At 33.8% G+C, this 21,069-nt stretch overlaps 1 protein-coding gene across 1 annotated transcript in view; it reads left to right on the top strand.

Moving 5' to 3' along the window:
- The window catches only part of ROBO1 (roundabout guidance receptor 1), a 480,872-nt gene that overhangs the window by 444,937 nt on the left and 14,866 nt on the right, over positions 1-21,069 (top strand). Inside the window, exons 24-27 of the mRNA XM_078147422.1 lie at positions 2,385-2,529; positions 3,246-3,494; positions 6,938-7,341; positions 13,687-13,839. Of these exons, the coding sequence (XP_078003548.1) occupies positions 2,385-2,529; positions 3,246-3,494; positions 6,938-7,341; positions 13,687-13,839 (951 nt within the window). The remainder of the gene's footprint in view (positions 1-2,384; positions 2,530-3,245; positions 3,495-6,937; positions 7,342-13,686; positions 13,840-21,069) is intronic.

The raw sequence follows: 21,069 nt of genomic DNA, 5'->3' as shown, positions 1-21,069 counted from the left end.
GTCACTTTACTTGGGTTGAATCTGCTAGACCTTGTCTTTCCTCGGTGATTTGGCTAGAAAAGACCTTCCCTTTCCCCCAAATAAGAATATATTAGGTAAGTAAAATAAAGTCTTTATTTCCATAATGTAATTACATAACTTCAGCATGCAACTAACAGGGCAAAATATCCCATTGAAAATAGAAATCTTAAAGAATGTAAGATCTAGGTTAGGTGTACACCCAGCTCTGTTATGCTTTCTTTCCATCCTTATTTCTAATTATTGTTCTCTAATCAGAAAGGGAAGTTCTTAAACTTAAAGTGACACATTTTCAGCTTCCTCCATCACAAATTTTGTTTCAGACATTTGCCTGTTGGATTGCCCCTAGAACTTACAGAGAAAGTTTTGTTGATGGTTAAGTGTTGTTACAATTATGTTATTATTATAATTATAACAATAAAATTGATGTGTATTCACACTGAAGTTAAAATAAACCAATTAATACTTAGTATCTGAGTCTATATAACTAAACCCACAAAAGTTTGGTATAATATATATACCTTCTCCTTGTCTCCTGACCATTTTTTACTCAATCAGGAGCAAAGTTTACCTCCATTCCCAAGGTGACAAGGGCTTTTAGCAGAGTATTTCTGGTTCTTTCCTGTGTTCATTAGGAAACCTTGAATACAAACTCCCACCCTCACCCCTGCCACTGCTTCTCCTTCTAGTCTAAGTATGATCATTTATTTTATAATGGTTTAAGCAAGTCACTTAAACCCACTTAGCTTCTCTGGGCCATAGCTGGTTGGATAGGAGAAGAGGGAAGTATCTGGTTGAGGGGCTACATGATCTCAAAAGTTCCTTCTAAGACCAAAATTTTATGATTCTGATTTTATAACTTTTGAGGAATGGAGTATCATTTAGTAGAGAATAGAGAATCATTTAATCTTTCTGAGCCTCAGTTTCCTTATCTGTAAAACCAGGATCATTATAGCTATGATACTTATCTCATAGGACTGTTTTCGGGTACAAATGAGATTTAAAAGTACTCTTCAAACCCTAAAGAATGATACAAATGTAAGGTATCACTTAGTAGTAGCAGTGGTTAAGGAAATATGTAGACTAGCAGAAAAAGGAGTGTCATAAACCCAAGGGATTGATGAAATGGTGCAAAAAGGGTTAGAACAAGTATATGTTAAGTGACCAGTGGAGAAGAATACTGATTATTACTTGACCATTTGAGTAGAAGGCTAAGAACAGATATTATGTAGACAGTGACTCTAATGAAGGATTTGGAAGGCTAGATAAAAGGGTAAAATTATCTCTCAGACCAGGCTGGTTTAATTATACAACAATTGTTATCAATTTGGTTGTAGGGTTTTTTTTCCCTAACACTACAACAGCATTAGTCAAATGGCTAATTGGGTGGATAGGATTCATTTGTTAGGTATGGTCAGGGCCTGTTTAGTTATTTTTCAAGCTTAAAAAGAAAAATTTTACAAGTATTTTGAGAGTGAAATGGGAGTTTAACAAAATAACTGTGTTTTCCTGATAGGTAATCTCATATGTGACTGTTTAAAAACATATACATATGTGAATGACAATGTCAAAGCTTTTGGACTGCATTAAGTGATTTTATTCTTAGATTAAGGAACATTATTATTCAAAAATACCTTGCTCAAAAATATGTGGCTACCTTTGATTATACTATACTTAAATTTCAAAGTCAACATAAAGTAGCACCTGAAATACCAGCTTTTAGCAAATTGCTAAAATTGTTAAAACAGCATCATTCTACTGTAAGCCATAATTTTGTAGAAACAGCAGCTGAAAACATTGGTGCCACACTTTATCATTTCTCTCTTTCTCTCGTTGGTCATGATATTAGGTCTTCCAGCAATTATTTTCATCTGCACCTGCCATTCTGATTAGAGCTAGTAATTTCATTCATTGTGCCTAAAATATTTCAATGGACAAGTACAAATTATGTATATTTAGTTACTTAATGTGACAGTGAAACTTTAATAGATCATATCTGTATCATATTGTATTTTAGGTTCCAGCAATTAAAGAATAGAAGAGTAATCCAGAAAATGTCTATAGCTCATTTGTTTTAGATGATAATCTATAATGTAATTAATTGTTCTTCAAAGAGCAATTGGTGATATTATAAAATTCATTTATGGTTTTATTGCTTTTTGCTATTTATTAGCAGTTAAATATATGAATGTGTTTTCTCATGTTACATAAATTTCTTGTTATAATTAATGAGAAAAATCATCTGGTTACTTAGTTTTAAAAAATATTAATTATGAGGTTGTATTTATAGAAAAATAATTTGTTTCATGCATGTAGAATGATTTTAAAACAGGAGATGAGAGTTTTTTCTTTTTTTTTTCATTAAGGGAGTCAAGGGCACAAGAAAGGGGCACGAACACCCAAGTTACCAAAACAGACGGGTATGAACTGGGCAGACTTACTTCCACCTCCTCCAGCACATCCTCCTCCCCATAGCAATAGTGAAGATTACAGTCTTTCTGTAGATGAGAGGTAAGACTACAGAGTATTGTGTAATAAGAAATTTGGACTGGAATATATTTGTAGAGAAAGTTTCTGCATGAGGTGGCATTACCTACAAACTCTGAAATGTGACCCTATGAAAAAAAAAACTTCCATTTACATAGAAATGAAATACTAAATGAACTAAGTGATGTTTTACATTGTGTGTGTGTGTGTGTCTCAGTTTAAAAAAAAAAAAGAAAAGGCAAAGCTAGTTAAGTGGTGCAGTGGGTAGAAGAGAGCTCAAAACCTTCCTGAGACACTCATTAGCTATGTGACTGGTCAAGTCAATTAACCTCTTTTGGTCTCCATTTTCTCATCCTCAAAATGAGGTTAACAATAGCCCCTACTTCACAGAGGAGTTGTGAGGATCATATGCAATAATCTATGTAAAGCGCCTTACAAACTATGTAAAAGGTAGATATTATTATTACTGATAATAACAGCTAACATTCATGTAGTTCATAAATATATTTCAAACTCCAAACCATTCTGTAGTCAAATTAGTTTGGAAGACTTTAGCATATGTCTAAATGTCTAATACCTCTCGTTCAGATAGCTCTTAAATGAATGTTAGGGGGAAAATATTAAAAAGTAACTGTTTCTACCAGGGAATGGTCAGTTACATCATCTTCATATGGAGGGACCAGCACATTTTTACACATTTTAAGTTTAAAAACTGATGTCTGTATAACTTTATATTTTAGCTATGACCAAGAAATTCCATGTCCAGTGCCGCCAGCAAGGATGTATTTACAGCAAGATGAGCTGGAAGAGGAAGAAGATGAACGAGGCCCTACTCCACCAGTGCGAGGAGCAGCTTCATCTCCAGCAGCAGTATCCTATAGCCATCAGTCCACTGCCACACTCACCCCCTCACCCCAAGAAGAGCTTCAGCCTATGTTACAAGATTGCCCAGATGACATTGGCCACATGCAACACCAGCCTGACAGGAGGTATGTTCTGCAAAGTTTTTAGAAGTTGATGTTTTCTCTACCAATAAAATCAGACTGTTTCTACTCATTATAAGCAGCATTCATTTTGTGATTTCAAAATTATACAAGACAGTGAATATATGGAGTAATATCAATAACTAAGGTTATGGGGTAGTCTTCATACTGTTATTCCAAGTGAACTTTGAAATTTAAAGTAATGTACGTTATTTCATAGAAACCATTTAATTACTATTATAATTGTATTCTTGAATACATGTAAATCATAATGTATAAATTGTTCTCTTTTCATAAAATCTAATCTGGCCAATTTTATTCATGTAATTTTCTCCATTCTAGCGTTCCTTTTTTTAATTGTTGAAAGACTTACAGATTTCTTACTCTGTCTTACAGAAACTGTATTTCCTAATGTCTTCATTGAGTCCTTCTAGTGAACAACTGTTGTCTCACAGCTGTTGTGCTGCAGAAAAACAAGTGTTAAATATTTTTGTGTTTGACCTTGGTTTTTTTTTGTTTGTTGTTTAGTTGAAATGTTAGATTAAAGGCCTTTTGTGTTGTCTGCTCCATGATTGGGTGTATGTCTTTATGTGTTTACTTTTTTCATCATGTGTGTGTATTGAACATGAGTAAAATAATATACTTTTGTATTATGCTCAACTGTTTCATTTGTCATTAATATAGCGTAAAAGCTATTACTGCATCATGTTAGTGCTTCTCTTATTGTTTATGATTTTATATATGTACTTTTTATTGTCCTGGACACATTTTATTAGTTTCATTATTCTTACTCTCATTGGATGGTGATTATTATTTTTCTCTGTTTTTCTGAACACTTCCTTCAGCATCCTTAAAATCATGTCAAATAGAGTTTGTTTTAAACCTTATTTTGTAGTTTAAAAGGAATTTATAGTGCTATTTTATTAAATCTTGAAGAAGCTACTTTTTTATAATTATGATATAGAAATATCAAAATTGAATTCTTAGGAAAAAGATACTGGCTGATTTGAATTCTTTGTAATATACTCCTGTATAGATATTACAGATTTGCCCTAAAAAGTTGAAATATCAACCTGTATGCTTGAAAAAGCTTAAAATGATTTTTTTCCATTAAAAGTCAAAGACTAGACAAAAATAATAATAACGATAATATACTTGGCAAACGTATGGTCAGACTTCTCTAGGATTATCTATTGTCTAAGATGTATCCTTTGAAATATTTGCGTTTTATAAATTTTGGTTTCAATTTAAGAACAACAGTTATTAGAAAAATACTTTCTAATTGGTTATACCAGAATAGTTTGAATAACCAGTGTGAGGTGGAGATTTTCAATTTCAGTTTCCTCTTTTTGTGTTCTAATGTAAATATAGACATTCTCATTTTTAAATTATTTTAAATTGTAAATTGTAAAATTTAATTAAAGCTTGGTAATTTTTTCAGTGACTGAAAATTGAAACTTCAGAAAAATACCAAACACTATACAAAATAGTTAATATTAGTTCAAATTGTAATAGTTTACAATTCTCACCAAAAAAAGCCTTGCACCTGAAATCAGGAGACTTTTGGCAACTTACTTAACTTCTCTGAAACATCAGTTTTTTTCATCTATTGTAAGAGAGGTTGGACTAGATTAGTAGTTGGCAAACTATGGCTTTCTGCCCTCCCTTTTTTGTATGAGCCTAGAGCTAAGAATGCTTCTTACGTTTTAAAATAAAATGCAGTTTTATTTAAAAATGTAAAAATCATTCTTAGCTCTAGGGCCATATAAAAACAGAAACTATGTCCAGGTATTGGACATAGTTTGCTGTGAGTCCTGGACTGGATGATATCTGAAGTCCTTTCCCACATGTAGCAGGCTATGACTTTATGGCTTTAATTCTGTGGCATATGTCTGTACATTATTTTAATACTTCTTGAATTCCCTAATGAAAAAAAAGTTCAAATGCTTGTTATATTGAGTGATAGAACTATTTAAATGTAGCTGATCTTGAAATGATTTTTTATTTTCCAATTTAGTAGATTACACATTTCGAATCATAGATATTTATGATGCCTAGTTTTAGTTTGCTGTATTTATAGCTAATTCACATAAACATCTTCTATATTCTCAGTATTGACTTAGCTTGATAATGATTAAATTACTCTTCCTCTAACATCTTACTCTACAAGTTCTTACTCTAACATGGAGATACCTTTGCTTTACAAAGTGCTGATTTGTTTAATAATTTTTACTTCATTTATTGGTGATCCTACTTTTTCTAAAATTTCTTAGTGATGATGAAAAGTTTTTTTTTCTTTTTGGTGATATATTAAGTTATTTTGTTTTATGTGTGCCTAACTAATTTGCATTCTAAATAAAACCAAATTTCATTCAATGTGAACAGACATAGTCATTAGTGAAATTAAATGTTCACTTTTTTTCTTTTGAAATAACTCCAGCTCTTTCCAGTTCTTTATAGTTTTCCAAATGCCACACAGAAGAATTTTTTTTAATGCTGAGGCTGAAAAAACCCCACAACTTTTATCCAATTTTATTAGTAACCTTAGCAGTATGTTAATGTTTTTAATTTCCCAAAACGTCTCATCCTTTTTATTTTTTAGATAAACAATAAAACTATAGATTTTCCAAATAAAATAATTAAAAAATCTAATACTGATACCAGATTTATATGTTTTAAGTCAGTTGTCACTTAACATATTGTAACTTTCTGTCACTCCTATTATTAAAAGCTTACCCAATCAGTTTTTGGTGAAAATTAACAATCTCTGAAAGATAAGATGTATTGTATTATTGAGGGAAAGAAGACATAGGGTTAAGAATTTCTAGCTGCTGTAATTAGTAATAAAGTGACTGATGTTTTTGTAATAGGATAAAATCTGTAGGAATGTATGCCATAATGGTAAAAGTGGTTTTTTGAAGTCATGAAATATTGCTCTCTGAGTAATATGATTACATTTCTTCTCAAAACAACTGATTCTGTTTCCTTAGACTTGTGGGGTTGGCAACAAGGAGAGAAAAGGAGTGAAAAAATCATTTTATGGAACATTCTGTTATGGTACAGATGCCTGTTGTCTTTGGCAATATCTAGCTTTCTTAATTATTCAAAATCTCTTAGTCTAATCAATTGGCATTTGTCTACAAAACTAGTTTTTAACCTTCCATTTAAAATGGCCTTTTCCTTTTTAACCAGACATAATCCAAATAATGAGACATAGGCTAGCTGAACATTTTATTATTAGACTTAAATATAAATTTAGGTTTTGCCCTCAGACTATTCATAAGCAGTTCTGCTATCAACAAAGTATAGTAACACTGCTTTGTCACACATGGTTATAAAGGTTTTTTTATGAACAAAAGAGCTGAATGAAAAGCATCAAGTTGGTCTTGAGATATTTTTGTATCATTTGAGTAGCTTGAAGCACATGTATTTGGTTTCTCTTTACACAGACGTCAGCCTGTGAGTCCTCCACCACCACCAAGGCCAATTTCTCCACCACATACCTATGGTTACATTTCTGGACCCCTTGTCTCAGATATGGATACTGATGTACCAGAAGAAGAAGATGAAGCTGACATGGAAGTAGCCAAAATGCAAACCAGAAGGCTTCTTTTACGTGGGCTTGAACAGACCCCTGCTTCTAGTGTTGGAGATTTGGAAAGTTCTGTAACTGGCTCCATGATAAATGGCTGGGGTTCAGCCTCAGAAGAAGATAACATTTCAAGTGGACGTTCCAGTGTTAGTTCTTCTGATGGCTCTTTTTTTACTGATGCAGATTTTGCACAGGCTGTTGCAGCGGCAGCTGAATATGCTGGTCTTAAGGTAGCAAGACGTCAAATGCAGGATGCTGCGGGTAAGTTGCATGTTTATCAAAAATTATTTAAAATTTTTAAGTGTATAGCATTGAATTATTGATTATCTTTATGTATATTGTGTGTTGTATAAAGTAGATGGCAAATATCAGTATTTTGTATTTCCAAAACTGAAACTAAAACGACCAGTTACATAAAATATCAAATTCAGTTCAACGATCTCTACTCTAATCCAGCCTCCACTCAGCTTATTTTCCACAAAAGTGATTTTCCTAAAGTGCAAGTCTGACCATGTCATCCCAATGCCCCTAATTAATAAACTTCAGAGGTTGCCTATATGATATTACCTATATGATAAAATATGAACTTCTCTAATTTGGCATTTAAAGCTCTTCTCTGTCTGACCTCATCCTTCCTTTCCAGACTTATTACATGTTACTCTCCTACATGCATTCTCTGGCCCAGCCATACTGGCCTTCTGGCTGTTTCTTGTACACTTCATTTCCCATCTCTGTATCTTGACACTAGCTGTGTTCCATGCATGGAATGCTCTACCTTCTCTCTTCCACTTCCTAGAATCCCTTGTTTCCTTCAATATAAATGTGTGAATGAATGAGAAAAGCATTTATTAAGCATTATACTAAGCACAGGAGATACAAGTACAAGCAAGCAAATCTGCCATCTACCAGTTTATAGTCTGATAAAGGAAGACAACACATAGTAGGAAAGGGATGGGAGTGAGAGGAGTCTAACCATGGCTCAGGGGGAGTGGTCTTGGGTCAGGGCAAGATAAGATGAAAAATTAATCAGAACTAGAGGCCTCCAGTTCCACGGGGACAATGGTGCTACCTTTTACTTTCCTGTTCTCCACCACCAGTTGCTAGTCCCTCCCCCCTGCAGAATTACCTTGTAGCTGCTTTGTATGTGTTTAGCATATATCTTTATATGGGCATGTTATCTTCTCCATTAAAATGTAAACTCTAGAGAGCAGAGACTCTTTCATTTTTGGCTTTGTATCCTTAACATCTAGCACCGTAACACCTACTTATATGGGAGGCATTCTGCTAAGTATTAGGGTTATATATCAAGGTCAGTCGTTTCATCAGTTCAGCAGCCTCTGATGTGGGAAATACTTATACCAATACAGATCGCAACCTCACAAAATATTAATGGGGGTGGGGCAGCTAGGTGGCATAGTGGATAGAACTCCAGCCTTGAAGTCAGGAGGACCAGTCAAATCAGGCCTCAGACACTTGACACTTAGCAGCTGTGTGACCATGGACAAGTCACTTAACCCTGATTGCCTCACCAAAAAGAAAATGTGTGTGTGTGTGTGTGTGTGTGTGTGTGTGTGAGAGAGAGAGAGAGAGAGAGAGAGAGAGAGAGAGAGAGAGAGAGAGAGAGAGAGAGAGAGAGACAGAGAATTAGATTTAGTAGAGGAATCTTATGGTGTTGCCTGAGACACAGAATGGTTAGGTAACTTGCCTAAGGTCACGTAACTAAGGCGAGACTTCAAATGCAGGCCTCTTCCTAACTAATCCCAGCATTCTATTCATTGTCATACTGTCTCTTTTTAGTGGGGATTCATCAATTAAATAAGTGCATGTCTTGCCTAGGTCGAATATGTATTGTGGTGGCAGCAGTGCGCTGATAAATGTTTAACAAACCAGCTCTCTAGGGGAGGAAATGTACACATGACATGCTTTTAAGTTTGATCTGCATTATTAATATTTTTAAATTTTCTTTCTTAAGTTTAGACAATCAACAAATAAAGAGGGGGTGTGGGAATCAGGAAAGAAGAAGGTAGGATTTTAGATTGGATTTGAAGCAAGCCAAGAGTCAAGAGTTGACGAGGGAGAGAATTCCAGTAAAAATGCCTAAAATCTGGAGAAGGGAGTATCTGGTTTGAGGAAGTCAGTGTTGCTGGATTACAGAATGTGTGAAGAAGAATAAGGTGTAAGAGGACTGAAAAGATATGAAGGAGTTAGACTGTGAAGGGCTTTGGATGCCAGAGGATTTTATATTTGATCCTGGAGACAATAGGGAGCCACCAAAATTGATTGAATAGGGGAGTGACATGGTCTGAATTGCACTTTAGGAAAATCAAATTGACAGTTGAATGGAATATAGACTGGAGGGAAAGACTTAAAGCAGGGAAACTGACCATTATTGTAATAGTTCAAACGTGAGGTGATGAGGGCCTAGACAGGGTGGTAACGGTGGTGGAGGAGAGAAGGCATATTTGAGAAACATTATCTCATTTAATCCTTTAAATCCTATAAGATAATTAACACAAACTTTTGAGATATTAAGTCTCTTGACCATGAATCTGAATCCAGTTCTTCATGAACCCAGAGAAAGAATGTTTAGAGGTATGAAAAGAATATAGTATCTTAAAAACAGATTGTCCTTTGTAGCCAAGACCCTCCCTTTCAAGGGTTCTGAATAACACCAACTGGCCATGTAATCACTGCTAAGAAATAGAAATACTGGTTTGTTCTATACAAAAGTGATTTGTGCTTGTGTACACATTTAAAAAATTAGATGGCACAAGTAGTTATCATTTTTGAAATTTCAAACTGTTGGCATGATAAAGGTTAAAAGCGCTTGGTCCTCCAATGTATATTCAGAACAAATATATGAAAGGAAGGGAAGGATTGGTTCTGTTCTGAGGATTTGGGGAAAGGAAAGAGAAGGGAGGGCAAAAGGAATACAATAATGTAGAAACAAGGAAGGGGGTGGAATTGCTGTTCCTCATAATTAGTTTCTTTGAGAAGAATATTTGAATATGGAGGAAGGGACGTGGGGCACAGGAATCAGAAACTTCAATTTCTTCTGAAAAGGACAAAGTAAAGTTGAACAGAGAAAATTTGGTATGGAAAAACCAGTAGCAATGCCAAAAATAAGAGGGGAATTGAAATACTTAAAAGAATATACAAAAGAGAACAAGTTCAAGGAAAAACATAGACAACCAGAATTATTTTCAAAGTAATATGTGTAAAATATATTTACTCTTTTTTTAAGCAAGTAGAATGGAGATTCAGGATTTCATAGGGAATCCTCTTTTTATGTTCTTTTGTATATATATGGAAATTTTTTTTGACATTAAAGTACATAATTAATTTTTTAAAACCAAAAAAAGGAAGGGACCAGGAGGGAATATTCGAGATCAATCTGAGAGCCATCTGAAATTTATCTCCCAAATATTTTTGGCCTGAAAGGCCTTTATATTAAAATGGTTTTAAAAAACCCTAAGATATTGTGATATTTTCATTTTCCAAATGTAAGTATTTGAATAAGAGATTATCTCTAGTGATCTAGAAATCAGGACATTCTTTATGCTGACTTTTTTCCCCACTCATTTTTGTTTCCTGTGGGAACTTTTTATTTGCTCAAGTAACTTCTTGTTTCTTCTTTTTTCCTGGCAACAGCATATTCTGAATTACATCCATCATTTCATTTTTCTACTTAAGCCTTCATACTTATTTTAATACTTGAATGGATCCATGATCTCGTCCATATAGATACTTCTTCCAATTATTGCAAACTGTAATCCAGCTATGCCTTCTCATCCTGTGCAATCTATGCCTTTTTATAGATCCCGCATAAACAATTCACAAGACAATTCAGCACCTTTCTTCTGGTTCTTTTAATATTTTGTTGATACCAGTATAATACTTGGACTTTTTGTCATCCATCACCTTTTAAAGTGACAGACCCACGTCTTTTTCCAGTCATAAATGTTTGATAATATCTTTTATCCCACTTCATTGAAAATGTTCTGGTCCAAATGAGCATTCTTAGGTGTTTGGGTTTTTTCTAAGGACGAGACTAACATATTCACCACATGAAGATAAAAGCATATACAGTATTAGTCACAAAGTCTGCTATGCACCCTGGATTTCCTGGACTTTGGGATATACAGTAGCATAGATATCAGTCAGTGCCTGGGTCCAAGATAAGGTGACTGAAGGTGGTGCCTACACTTGTAGGAACTTTATTAAATATTCCCTCCTCAGCTTATGAGGTTAAGAGGGCAAAAAAGAATGTCAAGAAGAGTAAAACACTTTTTAAGTCTTGTTTTTGAGAAGCTTTTAACAGTGTTTGAAGAAACCTCTACTAACATCCTGCTTTCTCTGAAACCTCATTGTAGCAAGTAGGTATTCTTAAAGGCTATGCCAAATAAAAACCTACTTTGAGATGTCCTACCAAGCTGGAAAGCTTACAGTATGAGCACAATAAAGGACTGTATGTTTGTTGTTCAAGAACCAATCAGTTTAGCTAAATTTAGCAAAACTCTTCATTCACATAGATTGGCTACGTGAAAGACAGATAGACTGTTTTCCAAGTCACAGAGAGATTGTAACCAATACTAGCAGAGGTAAAACTCATACATTACAGAAATCACAAATCCTCAGAAGTATTGAAATTAGTGTCACTAAAAAAAATAGCTACTGAGATTAAAATCCAAGTTGTGAATCTACAGTAATCTTCATGATGATACGTACTACTGTTGCTATAAATCCCCATCATGAATAATCCATTTTATATATTACTTATTCATGATTCTGTTGCAGAAGGATAATATCCAACATATCTTAGCCTATAACTGTAATGTATGCATTATGAAAGCAGGTCTTGAATTACTTGAGTTATTCATCCAGAGTCCTTTTTGGTTGGCAGTTGCATGAATGATCTTTAAGGGGAAAAATTCTCTGCATGTTGATCAAATGAATATGATTTTAAATATCTCTATTAAAATGAAAACATTGAAACCTACATATTCTAAATGATAGCCTTTTAGTTTATTTATAAATTCACAATCAAGTAAGTGAAATCAAGTAACTTAAACTACTGTTTACAAATGACATTAAGAATATTTGTGTTTCAGTTTTTTAAGTCAAACTAAATGGGGAAATAAAGTTGAAAGTTCATTCTTACAAGACTGTTGAGGCTTAAGGTCTACATCGGGTGATTTTTTCAATAGAGTGAATTTAGTTTCAGCCTTAATATGTTTTCATGGATTTTTTGGTTTATTCATCATTGATTTCATCATTTTTATCTGATTTAATATTTTACTTTATTATTATCTAGAAGTTCTTTATTTATGTTCTTCAAGTAATGTTAGTGAAATATACTGTTAGGCCTTTTTCAAAAAAAAGGAATGGTTCTATTTTATGAACTAACATTGAAACATGAATTAATAAATAAATGAATGAATTCACTATTTTTCACTCGATTCCTTTAATGTTTACTATTTAATATGGTTCAGTTACCATATTTTACTTGTAGCTATTTAATCAACACAGATAAATTCTAAAATTCATATGTCATAAGATATACTATTCCAGGTCTGTTGATAAAACTTTCTTGCTATACAATAGTAAAAATGTGTATTTGTGACTTTTTCATTTCTGTTAGGCAAGGCGGTAGAGGGAAAGCACATCAAGCGTGTGGTAGTGATGTCTCCATTGCATTTCTGGGTTAAATATACCATGTCTGTTGTGGAATCTTCTGTCCTTATTGATCAGCCAGGCATAGTGACAGGGAGCATCAATGTGGCTGATGTCAGATAATGCCAGTGTTTGACTGAAAGACATGACTTATTCCTTTGGTAATGAATAAGCTTAGTCAACTAAGATCCCCAGAACCAATAAAATAAAATAAAATTCTATTAAAAAAACCACGTCCTCATCCTAAGGATCAGGAAACTGCTACAATGAGAAAATATTTTGGGTGACTAGCTTACCTTTAGCAGATTTCAGAAGCCTAGACTAGATCAATCTTAGGGGCTCTAAATAAAAGCTGTGCCATTATAACAATATATACCTGAAAAAAAGTAAGTATAAATTATCATTTCAGTGTTTGTATTTTTTTTTAACATTTAGTTTACACCATTAAACCTGTTTATCCTAGCTTCTTTTAGGATTATGTTACTCTCTCCTCCTAGCCCCCTTCTGTACTAAAAAGCAAAAAATATTACAGTGAAATATGAAGTGTTTTGATAAAGAATATCTTTATATCTTTATAAAGAATATCTTTATATCTTAATATCTTTGTTTAAATAAACATTTCAACAGAGCTACCTGCTAAAATATTCGGAGTGGTGGTACCTTTTATATAGCAATCATGAGATTCAGTACTATATAAATATAATGATGCAAGAAGCTATATTGAAATTAAATGGATGTTCTTATTTTATTGATTGCCTTTTTACCCCTAGTGGTTGACTAAACTCCAGGGGGCAAAAGGTTATTGCTTTATAGTCCCATATTATTTGTTTTGAAAGTGTTGGAAACAGAGTGGAATGTTAGGTTTTCCTTTTTTTTTTTTTAAAGGAAAAACTAGTGTTGTGTTTTGATTCTGATATGTTGCGGTTTTTTTAGGCCGCAGGCATTTTCATGCATCACACTGCCCTAGACCCACCAGCCCTGTATCTACAGACAGTAACATGAGTGCTGCTGTAATACAGAAGGTCCGACCAGCCAAGAAACAAAAACACCAGCCAGGACATCTGCGCAGAGAAGTCTACACAGATGGTAAGGACATTGAAATAGATGAAAACCTTGATAAATTTTTCTATTTACCCAGGATCTGTATGGGGAGGAAAACTTTGTAACACATATAAAATCACACTAAATATTTACTGTTTTAAGTTTTATACTTCAAAATATTATTGTTTTCAGTAGTCAGTCTCCAGTAACTTTGGGACACAGTCATTACAAAAGCATTTTACAGTTTTCTTATAAGCTGATTATTTAAGATCCTAGAATATTTATAGGAAAAATAGCTTGTCATATAAGAAATAAGCATAAAATTAAATCTTCATTAAGTTAATGTTACATGAAATTCTCTAAAGTGTCCACCTTTTTCGTGAACAATTTAGTATTCAAATAGAAGACAATGAACTCTTTTGAATTTTAATTCTAACTACAGTATTATTACAGCCATTTTATGCACCAAAAGGCAAAATCTAATCATTTTCCCTCATGCCTTCACACACAATATCGACTCCTGCTGAAAAGGTAATGCTTGTATTCTCCAGGGAGTATAGTAGGATAATGCAAACATTGTGATGTTGTCTAGAGAAAGCCTTTAATGAAAGTGCCTCAGGTGGCCCAGCATTTATTAAACTACCACCTTCCCATTTTACAAAACAACCCCAAGGGCTTTGTTAGAAATTCATGTAAGATAAGTTCTTCCAGACTTACCCATCTTGTCAAGTTTGCTAAATTTGCTAAAGGGATGGGGGGAGAAGAAGGGTGTCACAGTCATCACCAGTCTCCCTCCCCCCCAACTTGGTTCTCAGCAACAACAATCTGATTAGGACTTTTCATTACCAGTCAGCAATTTTTCAAAGAGGTTCATCATTTGCCATTATCATATGAAAGCCTAATATTATAGACTCTGATCCAAGGTTACAAGGAGGGTTTTTTGAGCCACTTCTCCCTGTGATTCCTGCCACTTGACAGAAAAATGTAATACAAAGCTCACAGCATGATGAGCACAAGTAATTTTGCAATGAGTGGCTGTCCATGCTATTATCTGTACTTTATTTCCAGTATTTTCTCTCACCAGCATCTATCTGATATTATACTACATTAAATACTGGCATGACACAGTGCACCTGGGCCTCCTGGCTTCTGCCCAGGCCCCTTTTGTCAGTGAAACTGAGCTGTCAGAATATTATCTGATTTCAAAGAGTTATTACTGTGTCTTTCTGCGTGTTTGCTTCTACAGAGGGACAAACATAAGGTGTAAATTTCCAAAGTATACCAGCAGTTTTACATTTATGAGATCCCTGCAATGGCATTTTACATGGTTTTATAGACATTTTATCAGTTTTTGTTATCTAGAAGAAAGTGCTCTTAACAGAAAAACTGGCTAAACATCAAGCACATTTAATATGAACATACTGAGGTAAACCATAAGAGAAAATCTGTACCAATGCTGTATGTAAGGGTTATTTATTTATTTATTTGTTTGTTTTATTTATACTTGAGTTTGACACTTAACTGGTATTTTGTTTTTCTGCTTAGGTGGTAATGTGCCAAGTTGGACTTCATAGAAGCATAGTTAAAAATTACAATAGATTTAGTAAATGTGATCAGTATTTGTTTTACAACATTTCTCATGTGCTTCTTTCAGCACATTTTCTAATTACACATAAATTCTTGCTGAGCTCTGCAGGATCACTGTTGGACAGTGTAGTGATATATAATCAAGAAATAATTTGTTAATTTCAGGAACATTAAGAAACTAATTCAAAATTTGACAGAAAAGATGCTTTCTTGTATCTGAAATACTAGTGAAGACTCTACTCATTCCATGAAAACATACTCGGAATATTATGAGAATAGAATAGCCTGCGATGTACACTAATTAGTATTTCTAAATATACATTTACTTTACTTTTCAGGTAGATAATTTTTTTAGTATATTGATATCAAAGACTTTATGTTTGTTGTACTATTCCTATCAAAAAGTTTATTTTATTCTCAGTGGCTGGTAAGAAAAGAAGCTCAGTGAATTGAACCATTCTAATATGGCCATTTCCTGATTGTTTTATATTTATTAATAACTTGAATGCCATGTGTATCTAAGGATTTTACAATCTTTAAAAAATTATTGGTGATAACTTGTCATGGCCTCAAGTTTTGCGTAGCTGAAAGAAGTGTATTTTCCATAATTTCTGAGCCTTATTTAATTTATTAAATATGAACTGTTGATTTCGTGAAATAGTTCAGTGGGAGGGAAGATTTGTATGATTCCATTAGCAAAGGGAAAGAATACAAACTTTAAAGGGTAGTAAAATAAGCTAAACATTGTGTGAATTACTGGGAAAAGTAACAAAGTACTATTTTTACTTTTTTATGGGGGTTAAAGTTGATGAACCAAAATTGATAATATAGACTGCTAAGCAGTATTTAGTACATGTTCTCTATGTAAATACCAAGTATTCCCCTCCCCCCATTAAAATAATAAATTGTTGTTATTTATTTGAAATAAAGAAATGTAAACAAAAAAGGAAAACACAAAGGGTAAAGAAATTGTCCTGATTGATTAATTATCGTAGAAAGATATTAGTTGTGTTTTATAGTCAATAGACAAACACCACTTCTTGCTTAATGTGAGAAGACCTCTACTTCATTCACTTATTCATTAAACTGATGTGTGATAAGGGCCTACTATGTACAAAGTACTATCTTAAGCAGTCATGACTGACAGAACATAAAATAGTTTCCATGTGTTTGTAACTCATAGTGTTGGTTCATATGTAGATTAGGAGAAAAGTTTATGAATATTTAGTTAGTTTAAATTTTACAGAGTTAAACCAAGCAGAAGCACATTTCTAGAAACTACTTTTACTCCTTCCTGCTCTCTCTTTTCAAACCTTTCTGAACCATTTACATACTTGATTTAGAAACAAAATCTGCGTTATTTCTATAGGCCTACTTTTCATAAATTATAAATTTACCACCTTCTTTGAAACGATGTTGTTTTGACAATTTATCACTAATTAAAAGGCCTTGAGATTTTAAGCATTAAGATAAGTAAGAGTGCAAGACCTCTACAGTGAGTCGGTGGTACAGAATTTCCCACATAAATGCTGCTTTTATTGCACTGAATCCTACTTTAATAATATTTTATTTTTAACAAAAAACACCTGGAAAGACTATTTATATGAGTGCCTGTATCTTTAGTGATGTGTGTGTGTGTGTATATAGTAATCTAGCAAAGTGTTGAGTTTTGAAACTAATTTTTTTAACTCATTTAAATGTCAAATTATGAAAATACTCTTTGCCAGTATGTGAACTAGAAAAGCTTTTTAAGTTGTATAAATTCCCAATCCTAAAATATTTGTTCATAATACCAATAGAGAAGTTAGTTAGAAAATGTGGTTTCATAAGAAATATGTTGAAATTTTAATTCATTGTCTTTTCCTTAAATTTTCCAGCTTCCTCTTTAGTGTCAATAGCATTATCATCCCCAATGTACTCCTGCTTTGCTATCATAGAGATAATTTTTGCTTCTCCCTCAACATCCCCTTCATCATTGTTTTGGCAATTCTTATCCCAAAATGTTTCTTGGATTAGTTTCTTCCTTTTCGTTTTACAGCTGCCATCCTAATCTTAAGTCCTCAACACGTCATATATTGATTACTTCAGCAGCCTTCTACTAGCTGTTCTTCCTACCATCAGTCTCTCCCCTGTTCTGTTTGATCTTACATGTAACTGCCAGAGTAATATTTCTCAAAAATAGTTTTCATTTTGTGTATTTCTGCTCAAGAATTTTTAATGTCTCCCTGCTAGATCCAGCCTACACTTCTTAGTTTAATCTCCAAGTGGCTCTCCTGTACTTGTCTTTCAGTACTTCTCAATGTAAACCCTCTCCTTTAGGTAAGTAGGCAGTGTTACTGTTTCCTAACACAGAGAGCAGGACTAGTATCAATAAGTAGAAGTTGAAGGTGATCGATATTAGTTCAATATAATTTAACACACTACTCACTTCAGTTCTCTTTTATTAAGCACCTATGGTGTGCAAGACATATTACAATCTAGCATAAGATGAAAAATAAGATCATACCATTCCTCAGGGAGCTTATGACCTAATGGGAGGAACATGCCATAATTCAGTCAGCTCCACATTTCCACCTATTGTATTGATGTCCATGCAATATTCTCTTGTCTGTAATGCTTTCCTTCACCCTCTCTTTCACTATTCCATGACCATTACTCTCAGAACTGGAACAAAACTATTAAGTCTTCTCTACTAAACCAAGAAAAACAGCTCCACATAATGGCTGGAACTCTGTACATTGATTAAGGAAAACCTTGGCCCTTACTAACTGTGTTTGACTATAGGCAACTCACGTATCTTTACAGAGCTTCCTTTTAAGCATCTATAAAATGGGAATCATGGTGCTATATTACCTAGGCTCACACAAGGTAATATACGTGTGTGCATTTTGTACATGTTGAAAGGTTATATATCAGTTATTTCTATTGTTACTACACTAGCTCACAATAGTTATGCTTTTGTTTCTTCAACATTTTTTATTTCTGCTTTCTTCTACTTCTGTGCCCTCTTACTTTTGAGTGCATCATGGGTGTTTCTTGATCTTTTTTTAAATGTTTTATCAGAGCTTTTGTTTGGATAAAAATTCTGTACCTCAGTTTATTAGACTAAAGTGCATGTTTTCTGAGGTACCAATAAAGTTTAACATTTTCCCGAAAAATGGTCATTCAGGCTCCCTTGTCACAAGATTGTTTTCCCTCCTGCTTCTAACCAAATAAATTGGGGTGTGTGTGTGTGTGTGTGTGTGTGTGTGTTTTAAGGTATAAAGGGCTTTGCAATCAATTCTTAGAAGCTCCCAAATTTTAATCCACTTAACAATACAATTTAATCCCATGCAAGCTGCTCGGTTAGTTCAGTGCCTAAGGTTTCATGAGATGTCAAACAATAGGATATTTCATGGCATATCTGGAATAAGGTTTATAATACTAAAAAGGTATATAGTAATGAATGCTTATATTCATGCTGTTTTCCATACGGAGGTATTTCCTGAGTTTCATTAAAGTAAATTTGGCTAACAAGAATGAGATAATAACTTTTTGAAAGTATAAAAGGAAAATCCAGCCTTTTCTAGTTTTGTTTATTTTTCTTCATTTCATCACAGTCTTTCAAAATGTATTTACTAAGTAATTTCTGTATGGAAGGCACACTATGTTATAAGAGACATAGGGAACAAAAAAGACAGATTACAGGATTATTCTGTAATCCATGCTAGGTTCTCATGTTGTTGATAAAGAGATAAGCCATGTGCATAAATAACTATATAACAGAGTATTAATTGAATTGTGGTAAGAGAGTTATAAAGTACTAATGTGCCTCAAAGTAGAAGAGATTATTTTCATTGCGAGCATGTTGTGGGAGACAGAGGGCAGGTGGAGAAAGCATTTTGAACAATGTAAACACTTTGAAGAGAGTAATGGTTTCATTTTTGCAGAATCTTAAGCATAACCTTGCTCTGGCATGTGAAATGAGCACAATTGTTCAATAATTTGGGCATTGTTTGGCTTTGCTCTTCTTTAGGATTGGGACATAACTGATCTTTTCCAATGCAGTAGCCATTATTGAGTTTTCCTTATTTGCTGGCTTATTGAGTGCAACACTTTAACAGTATCATCTTTTAGGATTTTTAATAGCTCAACTGGAATTCTGTCACCTCCACTATCCTTATTGTTATCAATGCTTCCTAAGACCCATTTGACTTCATTCTCCTGGATGTTTGGCTCTGGATAACTAACCATGCCGTCATGGTTATTGATGATGATAAAATCTTTCTTGTATAGTTCTTTTGTATATGCTTGCTACCTCTTCTTAATCTTTTCTACTTCTGTTAAGTCCCTAACATTTTTGTCTTTTATCATGCCCATTTTTACACAAAATGTTGTTTTGATATCTCTGATTTTCTTGAAGAGATCTCGTCTTTTCCTTTCTTTTGTTTTCTTCTACTTCTTTGCATTGCACACTAAGAAAAACACCTTATCTCTTCTTGCTGTTCTCTGAAATTCTGCTCAATTGGGTGTGTCTTTTCCTTTCTCCTTTCCCTTTCCTTATTTTCTCAGCTGTTTGTAAAGCTCTTCAGGCAACTGTTTTACTTTCTTGGTCTTTTATTTATTTATTTTTTGATAAGGCAGTTGGGTTTAAGGGACTTGTCCAGAGTCACATAGCTAGTGAGTGTTATGTGTCTGAGGTCAGATTTGAACTTCGATCCTCCTGACTACAGGGGCAGTGCTCTATCTACTGCGCCACCTAGTTGCCCTTGGTCTTTTTTCTTTAGGATATTTTTGTTGCTTCCTCCTGTACAGTATTGTAAACCTCTTTCCATACGTCTTCAGGTATTTACTAGATCTAATCCTTTAAATCTATTCGTCACTTTTGCTTCACATTCATAAGGAATGTTATTTAGGTCCTACATGTACAGTCTAATGGTTGTCTCTACCATCTTCAATTTAATGCCTGAATTTTGCAAGTAGTTCATGACCTGAGCAATAGTTAATTGTTTTAACTGACTATATAGAGCTTCTCCAACTTTGGCTGCAAAGTATATAATCAGTTTCATTTTGATATTAACCATCTGGTAAGGTCTGTGTGAGTTGCCTTTTGTGTTGTTGAAAAAGAGTGCTTGCTATGACCAGTGAGTTGTCCTGACAAAATTCCATTAATCTCTGCTGCTTAATTTTGTGCTCCGAGGCCAAACTTGCCTGTTATCCCAGTTTTCCTTTGATTTCCTACTTAAGCATTTCAATCCACTATGATGAATTTGACATCTTTTTTTGGTATTATATCTAGACGATGTTGTAGGTCTTCATAGAACTGATCAACTTTGGTCTCTTCAGCATCAGTAGTTGGAGCGAGCGTAGATAGAATTACTGTGATATTGAACAGTTTGCCATGGATTCAAACAATATAATTGTCATTTTTAAGATTATATTCCTGTATGGCTTTTCTTACCCCTTTATTGATGATGAAGGCTACTCCATTTCTTCTGAGGGTTTTTTGTCCACAGTAGTATATGTAATTATCACCTGAATTAAATTCACCTATTCCCATCCATTTAAATTCACTGACACTCAAGATGTCAAAGTTAAATCCTTCGTCTCCTGTTTGGCCACATCCAGTTTGCCTTGATTCACAGATCTTATGTTCAGTGTTCCTACACATCATTAGATTTTCCTTTCATCACCAGACACATCCACAGC

The sequence above is a fragment of the Phascolarctos cinereus genome, unplaced genomic scaffold (genome assembly GCF_003287225.1).
Source record: "Phascolarctos cinereus isolate Bilbo 61053 unplaced genomic scaffold, phaCin_HiC Scaffold_7;HRSCAF=346, whole genome shotgun sequence".
NCBI lineage: Eukaryota > Metazoa > Chordata > Mammalia > Diprotodontia > Phascolarctidae > Phascolarctos > Phascolarctos cinereus.
This window is presented reverse-complemented; position numbering and strand designations above follow the sequence as displayed.